Here is a 22,025-nt window from a genome sequence, read left to right on the forward strand (position 1 = left end):
TACAAGCTTTGCTGCTCATCACATTCTTATATCCAGCTCCTCATCTCTGTTGAAGCTGTCTTTCCTCCTTTTTTTTAACCCTATGGACATTGCACTGGTTAAGAAAGCTAAGTGGATGAGGTAACCAAAATTAGCATATTTTTAAAGGAGGACAGCTTTCTGGTCACAAACACGAGTATTTGTAAGTTAAGCAAAGTTCATGTATATCTGAATCAGTATTCATCATGATCAGTTACCACTTGGCCATCATAAGAAAGAAAGAGAAAAAGGTGTAAACGCATCACTCATGGATCACACAGACCAAATTATGAGTCACTCAGTCAGGAACTGATATCTATCACATTTAACAAGTGTGGAAATTATTCTTTACACTTATATAGCGCTTTTCTCACTACTCAAAATACTTTACATAGGGAGTGGGGAGCCACTTCAACTACCAGTAATGCGTAGCATCTACCTGGATGATGAGACGACAGCCATTTTTGTGCCAGTACACTTGCCACACATTAGCTGTTAGGTGGTGAAGTCGTGAGAGAGAAAGGAAGCCAATTAGAGACAGAGGATGAATAGGGGGCCAAAATAACTAGGCCATTGAGGGCAATTTAGCTTGGACAAAGGGATACACCCTCCAGTTTACGAAAGATGCCCAGTGATCTTTTAGGACCACAGAGTGTCAGGACCTTGGTTTTACATCTCACCTGAAGGACAGCACCATTTTCACTTCTATAGAAAGTGTCCAGCAGCCAAGCAGATAGCAAGCTCCTTTTAAGTGCCTATGTCTCATCTCATAGTGTCAGGAAGGCAGCAGCTGAACATTCTGTGACAAAACAACAACTGAACTAAAAAGTAACCCGAAAATTGGCTTGAGCCCTTACTCACCCAAAATGAGTACCTGGTTTTCTTCTGCCCCAAACACAGAAAAGTCCTCACACTGTAAAGGTCTATTCCTGGTTGAATCCTAAACTGTACTGTGCTGTAAACAGACTGGCTACACAAAATATTCTAAGGTCTTGCTTTGTCTTTAAGTTTTCCCAGAATACACTTCACTTCTATCCAGCTTGACAAGTCTTTCAGGACTCGGCCATTTTACCTGAAATCTTTCAGTTATAAAGGTTAAAGCATCCCCCATACAGGTACTTCTAACAGCTTATTTGCACTAGCACCATGGACTGCAATACTGTTGTTTCAAAAGGGCAGTGACTGTTACACGAATGTGGCACTGTGCATCTTTTACTACAAATGCACCTGTGGAGTCAGTCTTTCCCTCTGTTTCTTTTACCCATGACAGTGACTTGGTGTTGTCTTTCACCATAGGTTTTTAACTCTTGCCTCTTTAGTGCTCAGTTTGCTACAGAGATGGTGGCCTCTGTGTCTGGCAACTGCATCTTGCTGACCTTGTTTTCTGAAAAATGCATTGCTTTCCTGTAGGACTGCATGATTAGTTGTACATGCACTGGCCACTTTATTAGGTTCACCTGCTTGCTAACACAAATATCTAATCAGCCAATCCCATGGCAGCTTCGGTATGTAGACATTGGCACGATGATTTGCTGAAGTTCAAACAAATGGGGAAGAAAGGTGACTGAAGTGACTTTTAATGTGGCATGGATTTTGGTTGCTATATCGGTTGGACTGAGTATTTCAGAAAAGGCTGATCTACTGGGATTGTTACAAACAACCATCTCTGGGTTTTACAGAGAATAGTCCAAAAAAGGGAAAATATGCAGTGAGCGGTAGTTGTTTGGGCAAAAATACCTTGTTGATGGCAGAGGTCCGCGGAGAATGGCCAGACTAGTTTGAGCTTCTAGAAAGGCAATAGTAACTCCAATAACCACTCTCTACAATTGAAATATGCAGGTGAGCATCACTGAACGCACCACACATCGAACTTTGAAGCAGATGGGCTACAGCAGCAGGAGACCCCACTGGGTGCCATTCCTGTCAGCTAAGAACAGGCAACTAAGGCTACAATTCACATGGGCTCACCAAGTTTGGACAGTAGAAGATTGAAAAAATGTTGCCTTGGTCTGATGAGTCTCGATTTCAGCTGTGACATTCAGATGGTGGGGTCAGAATTTGACATCAACAAACATAAAAGCTTGGATCTATCCTGCCTTGTATCAACGATTCAGTCTGGTGCTGGTGGTGGTGTAATGGTGTGGAGGATATTTTCTTGGCACACTTTGGGCCCATTAGTACCTACTCAGCATTGTTTAAATGCAGCAGACTACCGGAGTACTGTTGCTGACAATGTCCATCACTATATGACTGCAGTGTACTCTTCTTCAGATGGCTACTTCCAGCAAGATAAAATGCCATGTCATAAAGCTCAGATCATCTCAAACTGGTTTCTTGAACATGACAATGAGTTCACTATACACAAATCGTCTCCACAGTCACCAGATCTCAATCCAATCGAGCATCTTTGGGATATGGTGGAATGGGAGATTCGCATCATGGATGTGCTGCAGGCAAATCTGCAGCAACTGCATGATGCTATCATGTCAATATGGACCAAAATCTGTGCCACAAAGAATTGTGGTAGTTCTAAATGCAAAAGGGGGTCCAACCCTGTACTAGCAAAGTGTATTTAATAAATGTCTGTGAAGATTCTCAGTCATCCAGGTGAAATTATCTGGTAGTTGAGTCATGGCAACTGGACTTCTTTCTTGTTAGGTAGATACGTTTCACTGCTCATCCAAGCAGCTTCGTCAGTCTCAGATATGTACGTAATAAAGTGGCTGCTGAGTGTGTATTAATCACAATTACCTTTACATTTACCACGATACACTATTCAACAGAAGTGGTGATTACTTGATTCTACGTAGTACTCCTGTGCTGTCAAAAATAGAGCTTTCCCTGTTGCAGGCTTGCTATAATTGGCATATGAGTGTTGTAATCCAGCACAGACACATTCACTAAGCACAAATGCATTTGGGACTCTGAGGCACTAGGAGTAATTGCAGGCGACCGAGCTGAACGCATTAGCAGTCTGATTCCTAACATCTTTTAAAATGTGTTAAAGTCTTTCTGTTCTGTTTGATGTAGGCTTTAGAAAAAAGCTTTAAAGGAAAAAAAAGTTAGAGTAATGTTGAATGTGTTGTAGATCAACTGACACTTTTTTTATTTTACATTTTAGTTCCAAAATTAAAAGAATCATTTTGAATTGTTTGATTTGTTTTTAATAGTGATGATGTTGATTAATGAAATCATAATTTTGGAGAACTGCACTCTTAATGTTTATATAACCATCTCTCTTTCTCTGTCTCTCTCTCTGTGTGTAGAGAGAGCTTCGGGGCGTATCTTATATCTGCTTAGCTAGTGAACAAGAGAACTTCTTAACGGATTTAGATCAGTTTTTCTCTATAATTTGCTTGAACATTCTGGTTGATTTTGTGACTTTTGTCATCATGCTATGTATCATAGTTTGTTTGTGGTACCAATTTATTTGCGTGAATCCAAGAGAGACGCAGCAGGGAGGGGTGTCGGGCCCTCCTTACTCACGAACCAGGCTCGGGGCGTAACTCTGCTTAGTTAGCAAACGAAAGAACTACTTAACTGATTTAGATCTGTTTTTTTTTTTCAGTAATATTCTTTGATTTTGCGACTTATCGCATCGTGCTAAGAATCATAGGTCGCTTGCAGGAGCAATATATTTGCACTAATCTGATCAGAAGTTGTGGGCCAAGGGGAAGGGGAAGTGTGACTTCAGGAGTAGGGAGCCGGGCAGGGCCCTCCTCACTGTCCTGTTTTACTACTACATGGGCGAAGCCGTGGGGGACAGCTAGTCTATACATAAACCACATAGTCCACAAGAGTGCTTAAAAGCTGAGCCAGCAGTGCCAAGGCCTAGTAACATTAGTTCCATCACAAAATATCCGTTAATTGGTTGATGATGCTGTCTGTTTCGAGCAGGCTATCGAAAAAAAAATTTAGATACCCGAAATCATTGCATTTTATTTATCAAAAAAACAGTGTTGTAGGAATGGGAAGAGATTTACTTAGTTTTGCCTTTCAGCAATGCTTGTAATTAATTAAATAATTAAGTAATGCTCCAACTTTGCTTTCCTTGTCTTTTTCTGTAGGGGTCTTGGGCCATTAGATTTCTGTCATGGTAACTGAAGCACACTCATTTTAAGAAACAAGAGTAATGCAATTTATTAATAAGCACAAGAACAATAGAACTACGATACCAGTAAACATAGTATATTGACATATAAGACTGACCACAGACAGACTAGATAGGCAAACGTATAGCACAGAGCTTGCTGTTTACTTTCTGTTAAGACTTCTGATTTATCTTGGGACATATAAAGTCTTTAAAGATGATGTCTGATGTGTGGTGGTTTTTCTGTTTTTGTTCCGGTCTCAAGTGGAAGATTGTCTTGTGTTGGAGGGCACTCTTTTTCTTTGTGACGTCGTCCTTTATTTTATTGCATGCAAATAAATCATTTTTTACAAAAATAAGATCGAAAACAAATCAGCCCCCACCCCACGTGGTCCTTTATTCAGGTGTTCTGTGCTTGTCTCATTTAAGCTCTTTGCTGTGTCATCTGCGACTTCATAGGGAAAAGCATTCCTCATTCTGGAACAAGAGTTCAAATGCTGAAGTTCACTTCTCAAAGAAATATCTTCTCCTCAGTCTTTTCAAACTGCTGGCCCACTTACTAGCACAGCTTGGTTTGGTAGAGGGTCCTTAGCTTTCAGGTCCACAAAGAGAAAGGATATTCAGTTTTCAACTCCCCAAAGAGGGAGTGGCTCATCAGCTTTTTGGCTTCAGTGGGTGCAAAAGGTTGTTTTGTAGAGTAAGAGTGGAGTGCCTCTGCTGCTACTTTTTGAATGAATGTGTAACTTCTCATGATTGAATTAATGTCGCTTCCAGTTAGCACATTAGTGACTTCTTGTTTTTGCGTTATTTTGTCCAACTAAATTGTCACTCGTTGAGTTATAGCTCTTTGTTCTTGGGTGCCTGTTTCGTGCGCCTTCTGTTCTGAAAGAGTTTGCCAAGTTTCCTCTACAAATATGTCACTTCAACTCTGGTGTACACCTTTGTTATCAGATGAAGTACAGGCTGGTCCTCATAAAAGGAGTTTGGCCACTTAGTTTGGAATATAAGAGGGGGTTTGGTGCAGCTGCTAAAGCGTAGCAAAATGAGCAGTTCCCACTTTGGTGGTTGCAAATTAAAACGGTGAGCATGAAATGTTTAAGAAATGATCAATGATACAATCTTACACCATCCTCTCCTGCAGTTATTTTTTCCAAAGTTGTTTTGCCTTTACTTTATTCCTAATGAAAGACAGAATTTTAAACAACAAGTTGTGTTTTATGCAGCCTTATCTGGATTAGAAAACTGTGAAAGCTTACCTGACCATAATGAAACATTATACCGATGAGGGATTTATTTTGAAAAGTGGTGGGGTGCAAACTGCATCCTTTTCTCAAGAATGGGACGTAGCTACTCAAGTCACACTGGCTGCCTGGGGCTTGAAGGAAAAGACTGGCAAGTCTTCATGATTTCACAGAACGGGGCAAACGCAATGAACACCGTTGCTATCAATGATTGTTCCAGACTTCATTTTTTACGCTTGGAGGCTGCACTTAGCAATGGTGCCATTTACGCTAAACCTAAACACTGCATCATATACTCTCTTTGCTGTTGCCGTATCTTATATAGGTTACAGTTTATTACCCAACAATGTCGAAATACTACATGAATATAGTGAACTTAAAACATTTTTAATAGAGATTTTTTTTATTTGATGGTGCTGTATATACATTTTGCCATATTATATAAATATCACAATGGCAGCAACATGTAACAACGTGTTACCATCTAAATAATACATTTAATTCTTTTACATATCAGTAAAATGGAACTGTCAGGTTAATTTCTTAATCTTAGATTACACTTGTTTAAGATTTTATTCTGTGTTTTGATTTATCATGCACATGCAACTTTTTTTTTTGTAATATGACAGAACCCCCAATTTAACATTCCTATGATTAACATTTTTCCACATTTTACATTTTTGAGTGGCTAGTGGTTTTGTAAAGTAAGATTTGTTTGGGGAAAAAAAGATATTTGTGTTATACTTAAGTTTTTTCATAATGATCTAAATATCACCAATTTATTGATTTATGGAAGCAGTGACACATTCTTTAAATAAGTGTCCTGAATCTTTATTGTAAACACTACATTTTTAACTTTTCAACTAATTCAGCATTTAACAGTTACACACTAACGGTTTAAGTGTTTCCCTAGGAAACTGCTAAATGGAGGTTCTGTTATACAGTCATGTCATTTTACTAACCTCTTTAACTGTTAGAGGGGCTAGCAAGGCAGGAATAAGCCCTGGACAGGACACCAGTCCATCACACAGTGAACACACAGTAGGGCCAATTTACCTTTACAAATTCACCTAACCTGCATGTCAATTGGGGAAAAAAACGGAGCACCCGAAAGAAAGCCATGCAGACACAGGGAGAACATACAATCTGGGTCCTGGGACACAAGCCGTCACCTTCTTACTGCGAGGCAGCAGCACTACCACTGTGTTCCTGTGCTGCCTGTTCTACTGCATAGAGTACAGTATATGCTCTTGACAACATCTGTTATTGTAGTGTAATAAATCAAAATTAATAATCGCAATTACAATTTCAAGGACAGTAATCATCAGTTATTAATTTCATGATAATCGTGCACTCGTACTTCCCTGTGCAGTGCTGTAGATTAACTTGGCTTGTTTCTCCTTTCCTCTCCCAGAAGAACATCTTCTTATCCCAATCATCTCTGGTACATTACTCTCCCTTTACCGGAAGTTCAGATTCACCTTCCATCCACTGTGTCATGCTGTACCCCCTTGAAATAAGAAGGGCATTGTCTTGGTCTCACAACGGTGCACTCTTTTCTAATTGTTTCCTATAATGCTACAGGCAACTTGTATAAAAGATGTGGTCCTCCTTACACTTCTGCACTGGCTGACTAAATGGCATTTTCTGCCCCATGTGCCCTGTTTTGTCTTGGTGGAGTAATATATTACTCTACTTTTCCCGTTTGTGTAATTAATATGTAGCCTTTGTCAGAATGCCTCAAATCTGCCAGACTTACCACTGTTTATAAGGTATTGTGCCATATAACTTCTCCCCACCTTCCCCTCTACATTTCTAACCTCAGGCAATTAGGCGTAGTAAAAGACAAGCAGGAGTTAAGTTACAGCTTAAACAAAGTATTATTGATAATATTCATAAATAATAATATGCAAAGTACATTTGAATATTGGCAGCCATACAACCCGATAAATGGTGATGTGTAGTTTCAGGCGGCACACAGACTTGCTAGTTACTTTAATTATCTCTACTTAAGTACTCATTTTTGTTCAGCTTTCTTCAGAACAGACCACATGCCTGTCTCAATATGGCTGCCGTTCTGTGTTCTTCATTGTGTTGTCCTTTTGAGTTTGTGATAGTCTTTCATCAGTTTGGTGAGGGGGGGAGAGATTAAAGTAATCAAATTTATAGTTTTTCTGTCCAACCTCTACAGCCAATAGGGCATCATGGTACTTAATGGCTTCTGATCAAGCCAATTCCAAACAGCCATACTTCTGACAAATGGGGGGGACAGAATACCTTCACACCTGCCCTCCAAACCATGTGTTAAGGTAAAGCTTGGCAGTTAGGCATCCTGGCTTTCCTGAGGGGTTTGACTGAGAGACTTCAGCAGAGAAATATTGGCCTAACTTCCCCCAACCCTGTCATAAAATTACTAAAAGGGGGAAGGGGTTCTTAAACCATCAAACCATTGCTGTTATTATCTATAATGTAACACTAATATTACATTGCTTTGTCTAAGTTACAAATAAAGACATACAAAATATTTATCAACTTGTATGCAAAATTTCACATCCCAACATGCCCTTTAGTCTTTTTCTATTTTCTTATGCTGTTGAGGCTTTGGCACTCCTCTGTCTAATGCCTGAGTCGAGATTTGGGTACAGTCCAGTGTGTTTCTTTAAGTACTTGTTTTCTCCTTGGCAAAATCCATGTAAGCTTCATATTAATTCTTCCGAAGGAAGGTCGTCTTGCTGGATCTTCATGAGCTGTTGACAGGTAACACCATATTTGCATTCTTGACAGTTACTGTATTGAGTGATGGCCATAAGTGTTACTGAATGGCATGCCATGCAGGTGACGCTCTAGGGGGAAGTAAAACTAAATTTCAGGTCTGTGTGAGATACTGAGTGATGTTGTCAGTGTCGTGTATGATGTGAAGCTGTCCCGATTGTTCATAACTCCAAGTAGAACAGTAGAGGTTTAATACTTTTAACTTTCTTGTTTTAAATGCAACATTCCAGTCTTCTGATGTCAGATGTATAGTCTATTGAGTCAGGATAGTGTCACAAGTGATGCCAGCACCCCTTACATTCCTCATTACACACACACACACACACAGACTATGCACCCTCAAGCATTAACTCTACACATAACCTCTGTACTTTTTGTTTTCTAAATGACTGGGTCATGCCAGCATAGTTACTTCCTTTTAATAAAAGGCAGTGTGGCATAGTGGTTAAGGCTGTAGACTTCACACCCTGTGACTTTGAGCATGTCACTTCACCTGCCTTTGCTCCACTTGGACAAACAATAGAAATAGAACCAATTATATCTTAAATGTGGTTAAGTCGCCTTGGACAAAGTAATAATGGATTTTGTGGGCCACCCAGGCTGGCACCGCCAGCTGAACCCGACACAGACAAGCACAGGACACAAGTTCAAGGCACACACTGTTTTTTTAATTTTCTTTTTTTACCTTGTAGGCAACGCCTTCCCCATTCACACGAGCTCAACACAGTCCAGCACAAGCACAGCATCCAAGCAGTTCTCTTCCTTCTCTTTATCTCCTTTCTCCTTCACTCCTCTGGTCAAGCTGCATCACTCCTACTCCCGACTCTGGCTCCCTGAGTAGTGGCTGCTGGCTCCTTTTATACAGTGACATCTGCATATCTGCTGCCTCATGACATCCTTTTGTGGTGCTAACACTGCAGTTTTTGTTGCTGTAGACACAATAGCCTGATTTGGAGCACAGTCCTACAAGATTAAAAATATAGCTGTAAGAGACAGTGTGTAAAATAACCACAAGTTACTTTTCGATGAAGTCATAATCTTAATTCTATTAAGTTTCACACAGCTTATACTAGCAGCATTGATTACAAAGTAGGAACCAACCCTGGACTGCATGCCAGTTCATCACGAAGCCCACTCAGACTGGGCAAATTTGAAATGTGGAGTACCCGGAGTAAAACTAATATGAAAACGCAAACTTCAAACAGAAAGCAATTAGGTGTCTGATGCCATCCCAGAGCACTGAATCTGCAAACAGCAGTGCTATCCATATTGCTGCCATTCAATAAAACGCCAGCAACATACATTACATGTAAAAATTATTTACCCCTTTTGACATTTTCACATTTTACTGTTATACATAATAGAATCACAGCAGTTTTAATTTGGCTTTTTTAACTCAGACGAATAGAAAAAGACTCTATATTATCCAAATGTAAACAGATCTCTGCATAGGGGTCTAAATTAATTACAAATATTAAACACAAAATAATTGATCTCGAAGGCGTTCACTCCTTTAATATGGCACACCTAAATCATTGCTGGTGTAGCCACTTAATTTTAAAAGTCACAAAATGAGTTCAATGGAGATCACCTCTCTAAGGGTTTCAATTTATTGTCATATAAATGCACCAGAATGTGAAAGGGGCAACTTTTGTGAGTCAATATGGTGATGTAACCTACACAATGAAGACAAAAGAACAACTGAGCAACTCCTTGAAACTATACTTGGTAAACACAAGGGAAGGGATGGAGACAATAAAATATCTAAGTTACTGAATTTCCCATTTAGTCCAGGTAAATCCGTTATTAAGAAATTTAAAGAGTATGGCATGGCTTTAAATCTACTTGGAGCAAGCCGTCCAAACAAAACTTGAGTAATCATGCAAAAAAAGAGTTTCACCAAGATGCCTGTTAGAACTCTGAAGGAGTTACAAGTTACAGTGCCTGAGAATGGAGAGACTGTACAGACAATAAATGTTGTCTGGGTGCTTCACCAGTTTCAGCTTTATGGAAGAGTTGCAAAAGGAAAGCCACTGTTAAAAAACACACAGAAATGTCGGCTAAAGTTTGCTAGGATGGACATGGGAGACTCTTAAGTCAACTGGAAAAAGGTTCTATGGTCTAACAGGACTCAAATAGAGCTTTTTGGCCAACATACTAAATGACATATTTAATGTAAGCCAAGTGCTGCATGTTATCAATGACACAGTATTCCCAACATGAAGCATGGTGATGGCAGCAAAGCTTGTGAAAATGGAGGATAAAATGAATGTGGAAAAATACAGAAAACCAGAAGTAGTCTGCAAGAACCTGCACCTTGGGAAAAGATTTGTTTTCCAGCAAGGCATAATGCAGAAGATACACATGGTTGTCTTGAAAATGATTTTAATGACCTGGAGTGGCCAAGTCAAGATCTCAGTCAAGCTGAGAATTTGTGGCTGAAATTGAACAAGGCTGCTAACTTCTGATTTGCATGTCACCTGCCAGAGCCTCAGCAGTTTTTCAAAGAAAGGGGAAAATGGCGGTGTCCAGATACACAAACCTGTGCTCAGAGTCTCAAAGGTGCATTAAATATTGACCAAATATTTATGCAATCAATTTCATATTTTATTTTTGTAATTAATTTAGACCCCTTTGCAGAGATTTGTTTTCACTTTGACTGTAAAGACCCTTTTTCTGATGATCACTTTAAAAAATCCAAATTAAATCTATTGTGATTCAATGTTGTATAACATAACGTGAAAACTTCCAAAAGGGGGAATATTTTTAGTATATGCATTTGTAAAAATTAAATTTCAGGTACAGATAAAACATTTTACCTTGTGTGTACAACTTTTTTTTAAAGATTTTTGCACTTTTTTTAACTTGCTGAAAAAAAAATCTGAGAGCAGGTACCCTTCATCTCCTAAAGAGGTTTGAGGTGACAACGTGCTGAACTGAACAGATCGAGCCATTCTGCCCCCTGCACCTCCTTTCAACAACTCCAAAGATGGCAGATTTGAATGCAGCATGCATGTCCTGGATCTTGTCGTAGTGAGCTGTGCCTTACACACTTTCTCTTCCCAGTGGGCATCCTAACTACATGTCCTGACATTCTCTGATGTAGATGTTTTATATACATTATAAGCACACACTTTGTTCTTTTTAGGTCTATTAATCGTCTTGCACTGGACTCAACAGCGTCTGCTTAATAGATTTTAGTTAAAAACAAAAATATGTGTCATATAAAGTTGGTTTTAAAATTGAGACTGATTAATCTATACTAATAAAAGGCAAAGCCCTCACTCACTCACTCACTCACTCACTCACTCACTCATCACTAATTCTCCAACTTCCCGTGTAGGTAGAAGGCTGAAATTTGGCAGGCTCATTCCTTACAGCTTACTTACAAAAGTTGGGCAGTTTTCATTTCGAAATTCTATGCCTAATGGTCATAACTGGAAGGTATTTTTCTCCATTAACTGTAATGGAGTTGAGCTGCAATGACGTGGGGGGCGGAGTTTCGTGTGACATCATCACGCCTCCCACGTAATCACGTGAACTGACTGTCAACGCAGTGCGTAGAAAACCAGGAAGACCTCCAAAAAGCGCTTAAGAAAACATGCATTATATAATTGAGAAGGCAGCGAAACAATAAGAAGCGAGCGAGTGACATATAATACCATATTCATGAGTGCTGCTACCTCGGAAAGAAAGCAAGGTGTAAACCTAAACTTTAAATTAAGTTCATAGACAGGCTACGCTGGCGTTTCACATGCCCACAGGTAATGCGGGATACAAGTTTAATGAGAGGACGAGGATATAAACGAGTTTTGATCACTTTGTAACTAAGTTAAAATTGTAGGTGAAGGGGTGTGCTTATGCAAATTCCGAGCGACTGTGTTTGTGGGGGATTGACAGTTAAGGCGGGTGGGGAGTCACGCCATCATCTCCCCCCATTCATCTCATTTACTCTGAGCTGAGCTCGGCTAATGCCGTCTTCGAAGCAACTTGTCAGACTGCCACCAAATACTCACAGAAAAATCCACAAGTTAATACACACGCTCTCTCTAGAGTTTCTCCACACTGAATCCTCCAGGCACTACTTACAAAAGGTTACATTGACAATCGTGTTACGTTATTTTTAAAATCTTTCCTTTTCTTAGCACAAGCACAGCTGAGAAGCTTGATGCATGTGCTCCATAACGTTAAAAATAATGCATTTAATCACACTTTGCATTACAAGCAAAGGGAGCTTTTGTCAATGCATGATTTCCTGGTACACGATTACATTGATCAGCGCATCCCGATTCATTTTACCCTCGCACCACCTTAGTTTGAGAAGAAGTATGAAAAATATGAGGTTAACACAGAAAACAGATCACCAATTCAAGCTTTATGAATAATCGATTCGCCATCAATAATTGTTTTGGTAAAGCCATCCTCCTTCCATTTTATAATTTTTCCGCCATTAGCCATGATTAAATGAACGGTAAAAAGTAAGAGCGAGGGTGACTTATTTAGGCAGGCATATATATGACAGCAACACTCATGACAATGTCAATCATGTTACGCTATTATTAAAATGTTTCCTTTTCTTTTCATTACTTCTTTAACACACTACTTCTCGCTGCTAGGCTGGTATTTTGCTATATATATAATATATGAATTACCTCCAAAGAGCTGAGACTTTTGATATCATGAACGTGTGTACAAAAGGGGTCTCCTGCCCAGCAAAAGTCGAGCAGCCAGCGCGTGCATAGCTGTGCCGCCTTTGAGACGCTGACTGCGCTTCTGCTTTAAGTCAAAGTGAGCACTTTTAATTTTTTTCATCCTCCCCTGCGCTATAGCCCAGACAAGTGCAAACACGGGACCCCTTTTCTACACCACGGCAAAATAATATTAAGGCGATTCACACTTTCTTTTGCACGTATACGATTATGAGGTACTCACCTCGGATTATGAACACACGCACACGAGTGGAGGACTGACAGTGCCATCACAGCCGATTAATGGCGGGACGCCTCACCAGTCTACACAAGACCCACGCGACTGTCCCCAAAAGGCGATCATAACGTCCAGCGAACACACATCTCTATACTATATAAAAGAAAAAGGCAACTTTCCTTTCTTTACACCTTTTTCCTTTTATCCCAAACCAAAGCCTTTCTCTCTTAACACTGCAGAGGACACAAAACTAATTTTCTTTAATTGCCGGTAAGGCACATTACCAGAGGCACAAATTTGGACGTTCACATAGAAAATGTAATTTCTATACCACAGCCGTCGTGTAGCGCCTTTCAAAAGGGATCTACTACCGAGAGATGATCCATATACATTTTAGCTGCTGTTAGTTACTTACCTGTTGTGTTACACAGTCTTTAAAATGTAGTTTACCTGCAACCACTCCAGTAGTGCTCAATGTACCTGTACTTCTTAAAACGTTAATGTTTTACTGTTTAATAACTTATAGACTATATTTTATTATTTTTCCCTTGCACTCAGTGACCAAAGCTATACACACACATATAGACACATACAAACATACACACAAGTATATGTATGTGTATATATATGTATGTATGTGTATATATATATATATATATACACACACACACACATATAATTTGTGTGTGTATATATGATGTAGATGGGTATGTATATAGATATGTAGATATGAAGATATGTATGTGTATATGTATGTATGTATGTATGTGTGTGTGTGTGTGTGTATAAATGACAGCAGCAATCCAAGCTGTGAGAAAACAGTAGAAAGGAGGCGTGTCAGACGTTGTGGTACATTTTCTGATGCAGCTAGACGAAAATTACTTTGTGACGCTGCCACCAAATACACAAAACAATTACTTTGACAATCATGTTACATTATATTTAAAATGTTTCCTTTTCTTTTTCATAACTTCTTTAACACATGACATCGCTGAAGTTGGGTATTTTGATATATATATATATATATATATATATATGACAGCAACACTCATCACTCACAACAGTGACAAAACAATTACATTGACAATCATGTTACGGTATTTTCAAAATGTTTCCTTTTCTTTTTCATTACTTCTTTAACACACTACTTCTCCGCTGCGAAGCGCGGGTATTTTGCTAGTTATGTATAAGCTGCATATGATTGCAAATGTTGTTAGTTTGCAGTTTAAATGGGAAAGCAAATACGGAAGTACAGAAGCAAATATAAGAAAAGATGGCAACAATGAATATTGACTTAAACTCCATATTTGTTTGTATTCCAATGTGTAGATTAGATTAGACAAACTTTATTAATCCCATGGAGAAATTTAGTTGCATACAGCAGCAGAAGCATAAAAATAAGGATGCAGACTCACAGGACAGATAATACAGTCAATCAATCAATCAATCAATACACTGAATAAATAAATGTATATTGGAGAGAAATTTCAAAATTAACTTAGAGTATGCCAGTAGGAAGCATTGAATTGCATGTTAGCAGTGGGCAGTAAAGACCCCCGGAGGTGCTTCTTACTGTGCCATGCTGGAATCTGCCTGTTGCTAAAAGTGTTCCAAGAGAGGGGGATGGAGAGGATTTTTCAAGATGGCATTTTGGTCCTCAGACTCTCTTCCACAGCAGCTTTCATTGTGTCCATGTTTAGCCCAGCAATGGAGCAGGCTTTCCTGGTAAGTATGTTCAGGCCTTTTGAATCTTTTGAGCTCAGGTTGTTTCTCTAATATGCCACAGCCTAGAGCAACTGTTTTATCATGTAAGGTCCTTTGGTGACCCTATTTTCCCCTTTATTCTCCTCATTGTGTAGTGACAGACAGAGAGGGGATGGGTGCATGCACTTATACAGCATGTTGCTGCATCCACCACATGACACACCACCTCAGAATCCCAAATTAGGACCTGAGCACAGCCGTGTAACGGGTGACACCACTGCAGCACACTGGTTTGAATGGAGGGGAACAGTGTGAGGTTTTTTACAGTGGCTGGAGTTCCACTCCTGCCACCAATTCCCAAGTTTTCCCTGTTGGTTGGAGGATCTGCTTGCAGGGCTGGATGCAAGCTAACGTCATACCCAGGATGGCGCAACCTTAATAAAATGTCTAAAATCTCATACATTTTCCACACTGTGATTAGGTACTCTAGAACTTCTGTAACCTCTGGCAATTAGACAGAGTAAAGAAAAGGTCAGGAGTTTAGATACATATGTAATTATGTATTGTTGATAAAAACGCCCCAAAATATTAAGGAAGCAGAATACAATGTGAATATTGGCAAACAACCCTTTCAGCTTAAGTTACTGTACGTCTTGTGTCCATAGGTGGCCCTCAGCTTATCCTCAGTCTAGCTTGTATTGCTACCACATGGCCTTTAAATGGAGTATTGAAGCAGGCCAAATGCCTGTCTCAAAATGGTTACCAAGACAGAGTTGTCTTCATCATGGTCTTCTTTTCATGGCCAGATGGAGAAAGAGAGAGGTAAAGGCACGGTGACCAACCTTATACCATTCTTACAACAAAACGCAAACCAATAGAGTGTTGTTGTACAGAGTGGCCTCCAATTCAAAACCAATCATAAACAACCATACTTTAGACCAAGAGAATGAACATATCTGTCCCTTCCTTGGTCGTCTACCAATGAAAACACATAGGTCCAACTCATTCCCCATTTGCTTAGTTTAGTCAGTTTATAACCTTCCTGCAGGTGAAGGCTTATAGGCTGTAACTCTAACATTTACATCTTGCCTGAAGAAGCAGCCTGAGTTGCCTCGAAAGCTTGCATATTGTAATCTTTTTAGTTAGCCAATAAAAGGTGTCATTTTGCTAGACTTCTCACTACATTCATAATGGCAGGGCTCTAGAAAAACTTTTTGCACTGGTGCGCCTAACTTTTTTTCCTTAGGTGCATCAGCACAAAAGTTAGGTGCATCAAAATTTTCAACCGCATCACATTTTTATTTATTTATTTATTTTTATTTTTTTATCGCTGTCCATATAGGCAATATTGACTTGTAAATGATTAACTAACAATCTGGTCAATATAAAGTTCTTTATTTGAAGGCAAGCACAATTCTACAAGAAAGGTAACTTACTGAAAAAGTGTTGGTGCTTAAAGTGCTTTACTGAGCTGAAATTTAAACTTAAAAAATCTCAAGATAAATTAACTAAAAAGAAAATCTAAATTAAGCGTTTTAAGGGCTTCAAACTGAACATCTCATGGCTCAATGTCTTATGGACTATCCTCCATTGCAGTCACATGCCCCTCGGATGGCCAACTCCTGTAGTTTGGCCTTCTTGATCTTTGGCCTTGACTAAACCAGCTGGCCACACTCTCTAGCATCAAAATCTTCCAGACTTGGGCATGAGCATGCTCGACCTCAATGTGTCCAATAAGTATATTCACCGGTCTTCCTCTCCGCAAGATACGACCGTACACAATGACGCATTCCTTTGTGGCGATATCTGTGTCTCCGTCGATCAGGAATGCCATGTACGCACTGTTCGCAATTTGCACAGACGTCTTTTTTTTCTAAGTATCTGCGATGACTCCTATAAATTGGGCGCACGCGACATCATTGCTGTACGTCGGGTTTACGTTCAAGCCATTTTTCTTCATAAGAATTATTTCGGACTTGAATTTAGTGAAGGGAAGTTCTTCTTTTGCAATATTGTAGGCAACGTTAAACTTAATTATCATCTCGGCCTCGCCTGATGATCTGTTTGTTGCTGCCTGCGCTGAAAGGCAGCGGGGAGAGGGGACACTTGAGCAGTGCATTTATCGCGGCATGTAATGTGTTTTATAGATGCATTGTGCTTTTCAGCGTTTCAATTCTAAATGTATTAGAACCAGTCACAAATGCACTACTGCCGGCCATGGTCTTCCCACACTCTTTACAGTAAATACAGTGCATTATATTATCAGCTTTACTGTATCTTAGCCAGGGAAACTGGTCAAGCCACTCTTTTCAAAATGTATACACTTTACCCCTTTTAATTTCAGTGGGCTCGGACTCGATCGTATGTGGCTCATTATCTAATGCCGTCTCCGGACCAGGGCTTGCTATAACTTGGGAGGTTGATGGCTCTGTGTCAGAGCATTGGTTATGATTTTCGGATGGATCAGGCCCTAACTTAACATTCTTAACGAAAAAGCTGTCAATCCATTCTTTTCATCTTCTCTCATAATCCGCGACTACATCCACTGTTTACCTGATGGGCTACTCACCTCTCTCTGTCTGACTGCATCACATGCATTTTCAAACATACACACACGTACAGGAATATCTGGACCACGGCCGATCAGAGGGGGGCGGGATCCACCTTTCACTATCTCTGATTGGTTTAGACCACGATATGGGCCTAATGTGTGTCTGTTGTTGAACAACAGGGAGACTTTAAGAGTCACGGAGTTTCGTTTTTTTTCCCCCTCGAACGGCTGGTCGCACCGGTGCAACCTTTGATTTTTTAGTCGCACCATTGAGAAATTAGGTCGCACGTGCGACCAAATTGGTCTCACTCTAGAGCCCTGAATGGCTAACACGGTACAACACCCTAGTACTACAGACATACAAGACACCAAAATGTACCGCTGCTACATGGAATTGAAGACCCGGTGGAAGAAACTTGCACACATGGACAACGACATCTTCGTCTTAACGAAATGCAAAACATTACATCTTGCCTGAAGAAGGGCCTGAGTTGCCTCGGAAGCTTGCATATTGTAGTCTTTTTAGTTAGCCAATAAAAGGTGTCATTTTGCTTAACTTCTCACTACAGGCTCTAAGTCTTAACACAGTCACCCTTTGTTCAAGCTGGTCTGATGCTCCATCCCCCTTGCCATAAATTCCTCATCCTGCTTCCCTCCTAAAGACTTCGGGGGTTGTTTAGGTAAGCAGTGCAGTTCTCATGAGTGCCTCCTGAAACACTATCTAATATTACATTTGCTTTGTCAAGTGTACAAATAAAAATATACCAAATGTTTATCAACTTATATGCTAGAAGTCAGTCCACAATTACAACAACACACTTGCTACTATGGACTGATAGAGCATTTCCAGTAGCTTGCTGCATACATCAAAAGACCGGAGTCTCCTTAGGTAGTACAGTCTGCTCTGGCCCTTCTGGTACAGCGCCACTGTGTTGTCAGGCCAGTCCGGTTTGTTAGTTATTTGAAGCCCCAGGTACTTGTAGCTCTGTACCACTTCCATGTCCTCACCCTGGATGGCGATTGGTCTGTGAAGCTCTTTGTCAATGGGGCAGAATGGTGTTAAAGGCACTTTAAAAGTCATGAACATTATCCTGACTCTAATGCTGGCTTTGTCAAAGTGAGAGTAGGCTCTGTGGAGCGTGTCGATCAGGTCATCCTCCACACCCATATGGAAAGGCAAACTATGGAGGATTCAGATGTTCTGAAGCTAGGGTCCTAACTGTTTTAGTCCCAGCCCCTCAAAGGTCTTCATAATGTACAAAATAAGAGCAACTTGAAATTCTTGAAGTCCTTTTTATGGTTTTTGACTTTTTTAATATTTAAATCCTGATTCATTTTTCCATCCATCCATCTGCTTTCTGAAACTGCGTATCCAGTCATTGATTGCAGGGGACCAGGCTATCCCAACAGTGGTATGGTTTGATCCCAAGGCCCTCTCATTCACTCACCTACATTTAACATTGGAGCGGCAGTTTAGAGTCACCATTAACCTGACTTGTCATTCTTTGGGATACACAGTATGAGGATAAACCAGAGCAATGGGAAGAATGTACAAACCTACACATAACGAGACCTTGGTGAAATTAAAGCCCAGTGTCCTGCCAGTGTGACGGAGCAGGACTAACAGCTGTTCCACCATTCTGCTCTTGAAACATTAGTAAAACATGAAACTTTTTAAATTCATTGCAGAATATATTTCTCTTTTTATGGTTTAGCAGCCTGAAGGTAAATGTGATCAACAGAGTTTTCAGTTTAAATATTTCTAATTCACTGTATGGCTTCCATAACTTAAGATGATTCTAACTTGTAATAACCATTCAAGCAGAATATTGCTTGGAGCATTTTTGTACATCTTAATTTAGAAATGCGTCCAATTTCCTTTCACTGTCTTTATCTGTAGCATTTTCCAATAACTTCATTGGTAAGTTAGTGTAATATTGATTTTCTAAAAAAAAAAAAAATAGGAACAGATAACTTGCGAATTGTTGTGCTCAAATTAGACCTTTTCAGTTGCATTGATTTCTATGAGGTTGGACCCTTTTAAGAACTGTTTTAAAGCATGGGGTTTCAGAATATAGTAATTGTACATCTCTGTTCAGTTTTGAATTCTAACAGTATTTATTTTGTGTCTTTCCAGACCTTGATTATGTTTTTGCCCAGTTCTGTGGGATATTTCTTACTAGCTCTGTATATTTTTTAATATACTGTGCGGCAATGAAGAATAAACCCAAAGTCTACCCCAAGGCAATATTACCAGGTAAGTAGTATTGTAAGTACACCCTGAGGCATCTTTTCTGATTTAGATCTTATAATTCCTGAGCTACATTGCAGAATATTGTGTCTTCCAGCTAGTTATCCAATTTGTAATTTGTTGGTCCTATCTTAGGACCACATGGTTCTTGAATTCCTGGCATCAGAAGGTTCAAGGCAGGGGTCCGTACTATGTGAATCTGTTGTGATATTTACTCTATTTAGAAGGCACCAAGTGATCTAACACATTTTTTTAATGTCTGGTTTAGAAATCTATGGAAACATCAGGAGAACAAAAAAGTTGCATGCACTAGTTGTATACAGTTATTCCCTCCATCCATTTTAAAATCCGTTCAGCCTAATTCAGAGTCATGTGGAGCTGATACCTTTCTCAGAAGCGTGGGGTACAAGGCAAGGCACGAATCAGTTCTGAGTGAGACAACAACATTTCTATAGCACCTTTTCATACTAATGATGTAGCTCAAAGTGCTTTACAAGATTCAGAAAGAAAAGTTTATAAAAATATAAAATTAAGATTAGGTAATACTAAGTAACAAAGAATAAAGTTAAGTCTAATGGCCAGGAGGACAAAAAAACCCAAAAAAAACTCTAGAGGGGCCGGAGGAAATAAAAGCAAAATCTACAGGGGTTCCAAGGCCATGAGACCACTCAGCCCCCACTGGGCATTCTACCTAACATAAATGATATAAATCAGTCCTCATGGTTGTCAGGCTACACGTGGAAGAATTAGATGATGGTCATGTGGACATCTGGCCTTCAATCCTTCAATGTAGAGACTGCATGGTGCATTGCAGGACATACTTCCACATGCCAGCACAAAGATGCTAATTAACTTAATGTACAATTTGTGGGATGTGGATGTAAAGCCAGCATATATGGTGGAAAAATCCCATGCAGACATGAGGAAAACATGTAGACTCTGCACAGGTGCCATGTTAATTGTTTCCCTCCTTAGTAGTTCTTCAGTTTTATCTTTGTACGCTCTTCTCAGTTAGTCCCTACTCTGCTTACTGTCTGGTGTTATTTCCATTCACTGTTTTGTTTTGGGTTTTTTGCTACCCCATTTTATTTATACACTGTGTGCACAATTATTAGGCAAGTGAGTATTTTGACCATATCATCATTTTTAATGCGTATATTCCAACTCCAAGCTGTATTAACTTGAATGCTTATTGGATTTAAGCACGTCAGGTGATGTGTATTTGTGTAATGAGGGAGGGTGTGGCCTAAGGAGATCAACACCCTATATCAAGGTGTGCAGAATTATTAGGCAGCTAGTTTTCCTCAGGCAAAATGGGCCAAAAAAGAGATTTAACTGACTCTGAAAAGTCAAAAATTGTACAAAGTCTTTCAGAGGGATGCAGCACTTTTGGAATTGCTAAGATATTGGTGTGTGATCACAGAACCATCAAACATTTTGTTGCAAATAGTCAACAGGGTCGCAAGAAACGTGTTGAGAACAAAAGACGCAAATTAGCTGCCAAAGATTTGAGAAGAATCAAACGTGAAGCTACCAGGAACCCATTATCTTCCAGTACTTTCATATTCCAGAGCTGCAACCTACCTGGAGTGCCCAGAAGTACAAGGTGTTCAGTGCTTAAAGACATGGCCAAGGTAAGGAGGGCTGAAACCCAACCACCACTGAACAAGAAACATAAGTTGAAACGTCAAAACTGGGCCAAGAAATATCTGAAGACAGATTTTTTTCAAAGGTTTTATGGACCGATGAGATGAGAGTGACTCTTGATGGACCAGATGGATGGGCCTGTGGATCAGTAATGGGCACAGAGCTCCACTCCAACGTGGAGGTGGGGTACTGGTATGAGCTGGTATTTTTAAAGATGAGCTAGTTGGACCTTTTTGCATTGAAGATGAACTCAAAATCAACTCCCAAACCTACTGCCAGTTTTTCGAAGACACTTTCTTCAAACAGTGATACAGGAAAAAGACCATGATTTTTATGCAGGCCAATGCTCCATCACTTGCATCGAAGTTCTCCAATGCGTGGCCAGCCAGTAAAGGCCTTAAAGATGAAGGAATAATGACATGGCCCCCCTTCCTCATCTGACCTAAACCCTATCGAGAACTTGTGGGCACTTCTTAAACGCTAGATTTACGGGGGAGAAAAACAATACACCTCTCTGAAGAGTGTCTGGGAGGCTGTAGTCACTGCTCCACAAAAAGCTGATCGTCAACAGATCAAGAAACTGACAGACTCCATGAATGGAAAGGCTTATGACTGTTATTGGAAAGAAGGGTGGCTATATTGGTCATTGATTGATTGATTTATTTTTTTTTGAAATGTCAGAGATGTTTATTTGTAAATTTTGAGGTGTTTGTTTATTATTCTCACTATAGCAAATGAAAATAAAAAAGTGAGATGGGAAAATTTTCATTTTTCCTTTAGTTGCATAATAAATCTGCACACTAATAGTTGCCTAATAATTGTGTG

General features: G+C 39.7%; 1 protein-coding gene across 3 annotated transcripts in view; it reads left to right on the plus strand.

The window, feature by feature from the left end:
• The window catches only part of tmem144b (transmembrane protein 144b), a 150,837-nt gene that overhangs the window by 51,885 nt on the left and 76,927 nt on the right, over positions 1-22,025 (plus strand). For all 3 annotated transcript variants that reach the window (XM_039750304.1, XM_039750305.1, XM_039750307.1), the window contains exon 9: positions 19,440-19,559. In XM_039750304.1, coding sequence (XP_039606238.1) covers positions 19,440-19,559 — 120 coding nt within the window. The remainder of the gene's footprint in view (positions 1-19,439; positions 19,560-22,025) is intronic.

Source organism: Polypterus senegalus, chromosome 4, assembly GCF_016835505.1.
Source record: "Polypterus senegalus isolate Bchr_013 chromosome 4, ASM1683550v1, whole genome shotgun sequence".
Taxonomy (NCBI): domain Eukaryota; kingdom Metazoa; phylum Chordata; class Cladistia; order Polypteriformes; family Polypteridae; genus Polypterus; species Polypterus senegalus.